The 5,666-nt window shown below is 41.9% G+C and overlaps 1 protein-coding gene across 1 annotated transcript; it reads left to right on the forward strand.

The window, feature by feature from the left end:
- The first annotated feature begins 435 nt into the window (after positions 1-435).
- On the forward strand, positions 436-3,061 carry hspa1b (heat shock protein family A (Hsp70) member 1B). Its single transcript, XM_083769297.1, has 2 exons — positions 436-529; positions 1,078-3,061. Exon 2 carries the CDS (start codon positions 1,100-1,102, stop codon positions 3,017-3,019), a length of 1,920 nt encoding a protein of 639 aa, XP_083625423.1. The 5' UTR covers positions 436-529; positions 1,078-1,099; the 3' UTR covers positions 3,020-3,061.
- The last annotated feature ends 2,605 nt before the right edge of the window (positions 3,062-5,666 follow it).

Here is a 5,666-nt window from a genome sequence, read left to right on the forward strand (position 1 = left end):
GTTCATGTCTGTGCATGTTAAGAGGGAGCTACACAGGAAATTCATTCCTGTGTTAATGTACTTATAAGAGTGTAAAAATACTGTAACTATTGTGTACATTAACTAGACATGTCGCATACTTCATTCATCAATGCTATGCATACTGCTACATTCTGTGCATTGCTCTTATAACCCTGTCATTCAACTGCTCAGCTGGCTGAGTCAGTGTGAAAGTGATTCTGCCGTTCCAGAATGTTCCAGAGTGTCAAAGCGATTTGAGCCAGTCTAGAATGTTCACTAGCTCCTCTGGGCCTCCCTGCTGCCTCAGTTACTAATATTAACACTGACTGAGATGACTGGGGAGCTGGGATTCATCATGAACATTCCAGACAACAAGCATTTCACTATATAAGCACTGGGTCAGAGTCAGTTCAGGCAACACTTTTGAAGAACCACACAACTCAGGGGCAAGGGATCTGACACAGGGGAAACTGTTCCAAGTGGACTCATCTGAGATCCTTCGAAAACTCAAAGGGACAGTTGAATAAAAGTAAGTACCACTAAATGAAGTAGTAAAGTAGTAAAAAGTAGTTATTCATTTTTTCCCTTATTTTTTTGTTTTGAATGTGGCTGAAATAACAGAAACCCTGCTATAAAAGCCCCATGTTATCTGAGGCTTCACACTTTATAATAGTGATGGAAAGGGCTTGTGGAGTCCAGTATCAGATTGAAGGCTAACTTCTTGTGATCATATACTGTTATAGGGATGGCAGTGGCATAATATGGCTAACAGATGTATCATACTGTTAGCATGGCACACCACTTGAAACCTTTAATTATCATTTTTGCTGTGATTTCAGTATTCCAATTATGATAGTTTGGTTAATTTCGAGTACCCAGTGTAATTTTTCTGACTATTACTTACTTTATAACCAAACGATTCAGTCAACATTATTGTGGCTTCCCATTTTAAAGCTACAATCCAGATATAAATATATAAAACAGATTGTAAACCGGATTGTAGCTTAAAATTATTTAGTTATTAATTACAGTGATATTTGACAAATCTAAAACTGCATTTCGCTTATCTGTTCATAGGGGCTCTAGAGGAATAACCAAGATGTCAGCAAAAGGAGTCTCCATTGGCATTGATCTGGGCACCACCTACTCTTGTGTGGGTGTATTTCAGCATGGCAAAGTAGAGATTGTTGCCAACGACCAGGGCAACAGGACCACTCCCAGCTATGTAGCATTTACTGATACGGAGAGGCTCATCGGAGATGCTGCCAAAAACCAGGTGGCCATGAACCCCACCAACACAGTGTTTGATGCTAAACGCCTCATTGGCAGAAAGTATGACGACCATGTCGTACAGTCCGACATGAAGCTCTGGCCTTTCACAGTGATTAGTGAAAATGGAAAGCCCAAAGTCCAAGTAGAGTACAAAGGGGAGAGCAAGTCCTTCTACCCTGAGGAAATTTCCTCCATGGTCCTGGTGAAAATGAAGGAGATAGCCGAGGCCTACCTTGGACAGAGGGTGTCCAATGCTGTCATCACAGTTCCGGCCTATTTCAATGATTCTCAGAGGCAGGCCACCAAGGATGCAGGTGTGATCTCTGGACTGAATGTTCTGAGGATCATTAATGAGCCAACGGCGGCAGCCATCGCGTACGGCCTGGATAAAGGCAAGAAAGGAGAGCACAACGTTCTGATCTTTGACCTTGGTGGAGGTACCTTTGATGTGTCCATCCTGACGATTGAGGATGGCATCTTTGAGGTGAAGGCCACCGCAGGAGACACCCACCTTGGTGGTGAGGACTTTGACAACCGCATGGTCAACCACTTTGTAGAAGAGTTTAAGAGAAAACACAAAAAGGACATTGGTCAAAATAAGAGGGCGGTGAGGAGACTGCGCACAGCTTGTGAGAGAGCCAAGAGAACCCTTTCCTCAAGCACGCAGGCCAACATTGAGATCGACTCTCTGTATGAGGGAGTTGATTTCTACACCTCTATCACGAGGGCACGCTTTGAGGAGCTCAATGCCGAGCTCTTTAGGGGAACACTCGATCCAGTTGAGAAGTCCCTGCGAGATGCCAAGCTGGACAAGGCCAAGATCAATGATATTGTCCTGGTTGGTGGCTCCACGAGAATTCCCAAAATCCAGAAGCTCCTGCAGGACCTCTTTAACGGCAAGGAGCTGAACAAGAGCATCAACCCAGACGAGGCAGTGGCATGCGGTGCAGCTGTCCAGGCGGCTATCCTCATGGGCGACACCTCAGAGAACGTTCAAGACCTGCTGCTATTGGACGTGGCTCCCCTGTCTCTGGGAATTGAGACCGCAGGCGGAGTTATGACAGCTCTGATCAAGCGCAACACCACCATACCCACTAAGCAGACCCAGATCTTCTCCACCTACTCAGATAACCAGCCAGGTGTGCTGGTCCAGGTGTATGAAGGTGAGAGGGCCATGACTAAGGACAACAACCTCCTGGGCAAGTTTGATCTCACAGGAATCCCTCCCGCACCACGGGGTGTACCACAGGTGGAGGTGACGTTTGACATCGATGCAAATGGCATTCTAAATGTGTCGGCGGCGGACAAAAGCACCGGCAAAGAAAACAAGATTACCATCACTAATGACAAGGGTCGCCTCAGCAAGGAGGATATTGAGCGGATGGTACAGGATGCTGACAAGTACAAGGAAGAGGATGACATACAGAGAGAGAAAGTAGCAGCCAAGAATTCTCTGGAGTCCTACACGTACAACATGAAGAGCACTCTGGAGGATGACAACATGAAAGGGAAGATTAGTGAGGAGGACAAAAAGAAGGTAATCGAAAAGTGCGATCAAGTGATCTCCTGGCTGGATAACAACCAGCTGGCAGAGAAAGAGGAGTTTGTGCACCAGCAAAAGGAAATGGAGAAGTTGTGCAATCCTATTGTGTCCAAGCTGTACCAGGGAGGTGCAGGCCCCACGGGAAGCTGTGGTAGTCAAGCGGGAAGCAACTCAAAGGGTCCCACTATTGAGGAGGTGGACTAAATGACCCAATCACATAGTGCTGCATTAATAGGAGAAAAAAAAATCCAAGCAAAATACTGCACGTTTTCTTTGTGTGTATGATAATTTGTAATAATAACAGTGATCATTTCAGATTATCATGCCTGAGGATGGTTGTATGTGCCTGAAACGTTGCTTCCTTCTTAATAAATAACTTCATGTACCGTGCAAGCTGGCAGTGTGCAAGTAATTTTTCATTTTAACAGTTCCTTGATTATAAAATTACAATCAAGAGTATTCACAACTGAGGTTTCTTGAATGGCCTAATGAATGATGATGTACACCCACAATATAACAACATTTTCTGTTGAAGATTTTGTTTCATTTAGAAACATTGACATCCTCATTGTAGCCACAAGGAGGTGGGCCACGCTCATATATTCTGGACTTAAAATTCAGAAATATTGGCAGGATATCCACCATGGAGACCATTGTGTTTTCTCAGGCTTGTTGCTTTCTATTTTAGGGAATATTCCTGAAGAGTTTCTAACACATGACAAATATTTAATCAAGATACTTTTAGCAAAAAGTAAGAAAGTGATCACACTACACTGGTACCAACAGGACCCACCAACCAAAGACAATTGGATAGACATTACTGGGGTCCAGGGAAATATACGTCATGGAAAAACTAACATTCATACTCTGACTACAAGAGGATACGTTTTACAAAAAGTGGGATCTCTTCCTCCAGCCCTTGCCAATGTATGAGGAATTCAAATATTGTATTTATAGATTCTGTTGATCTGTAATATATGAAAAATGCAGTCCTTTGACTCTTTGTTGTTGTTTTTTGTCAAGTTTATCCTCTTTTTCTTCTCAATAAGAAATTAAGTGGAAAAAACATTGACATCCCAGAGGCACAATAATGATTTACCACTGTATGGTAAATCACTCTAATCTGGGAACCCATCATCCCTTTGAATTTGCCTGAGTCTGTTTTGAGATATTAGGCTCACTCTTATCTGTTAAAACTGCTGTGACCTAAAGTGTACACTAGGTGGAAACCTTATATTGTAGTAATTTGTACCTACACTCTCAAGAGTCACAACAGTATATAATAAGGGAAAACTTGCTAAATGTGTGGTAAATCTGCAAAAGAATAATGCTTACCACTAGCTCTCTTCACAAATGTGTTCATAAAGATGTCTACTATCCCATATAAATTTGTTCCAACCCAACTCCCTTGGGAAACCTTCTGACAGCTGCTGAACGTTGGGGTACCATTAACAACCAATATAAGGCAAACTTTTCCACATTTCTTTACTCTTTAAATAGCATGTGATGTGTTAAACTAGCGGGGTCTTCATGATTCTAATGCTTGAATCCATTGCAAGCATTCGTTTTTCACGAAAAACACAAATGTGATGAGGTCAGCACATTTGGGCTATGGCCGAATTTAGCCCAACTGCCCAAGGAGTGTTTTTCATGCAAAACTAATCATGAAAAACTCCTAGTTTGCTACCACATGCTACTTGAAGCTTAATGAAATTTTGCCTTATATTGGTTGTAAATGGTACCCCAACTGTCAGCACCTGTCACAAAGTTTCCCAAGGGAGTTGGGTTGGAACAAATTGATGTGATTGTAGACACATTTATGAACACATTTGTGAAGAAAGCTAGTGGTAAGCATTTGTTTTGCAGATTTGCCACACATTTCACTAACTTTCTCTATAGACAAAGCAGTGAAACCCTCCTACCTACCAGTTGAGACTAGTGACCACTGGATAGTATTGAGGGAATTCAGAAAAGCTTTAAATTAAAATGAGAAAAGTTGAGTTATAATGTCTTGCATGACTTGAGTGAGGAGGAACGTAACACATGGACAATGGTCGACTGACATGTTTCAAGCAACCTATGCATTTAATTAGAGTGTCAGTAGACTATTATGTGCCTACTGCCTAGGCTATATATAAATAGTAAATACATGTACAATTTTAGGCATATATAAGGCCTACATAAAGTAATTTATACTTTTCATTCTTGTAAAGATTAATAGATTCATATTAAGGAGTTAACTGTTTGCAACAAGTACAGTGGTACGATTAAACAATGGTGCTAAAAGGATAATACAAAAAGCCCTAAGGGCTTGTTTCCATTGTGGTCCTGTGTATTCAATTAATGGAGAATGATTCAGTCATTTCCTTGGGTTATTTTGTCTTTTCATCACAGAAGCCTCTCTCATCTCAACTATAGCATGTTCATAAAGTTGTTTTTAAATAGATGACCTGGTAGATTCATATAATGTAGGCTAATTATAAATGTTAGTTGATTTCTGAAAACACACTTGGACACACACACACACACACACACACACACACACACACTCACACACGCGCACACACACACACACACACACACACACACACACACACACACCGTTTCCCCCCCCTTCTTTGGTTTATTTTTCTTTCTATATAGTAATAGTTAAAGGGAGTGGTGAAAAATATAATGCACCCATGAATGCACCAAAGCCATCAGTGGCCAAAGGGTTAAGAGCCGAGGCTGTTCCATCTGGGTTGAGTCAGGGACTAAAGGGAGGATACTTGTGGAGATGCAACAGCTTCTCTGAAGGAAAACAACCCTGCATCTTCCCAGACGAGCTTTTTGACAGGACATTAATGGAATA

This window comes from Protomyctophum parallelum, assembly GCF_964188405.1.
Source record: "Protomyctophum parallelum genome assembly, chromosome: 7".
Classification (NCBI taxonomy): Eukaryota; Metazoa; Chordata; class Actinopteri; order Myctophiformes; family Myctophidae; genus Protomyctophum; species Protomyctophum parallelum.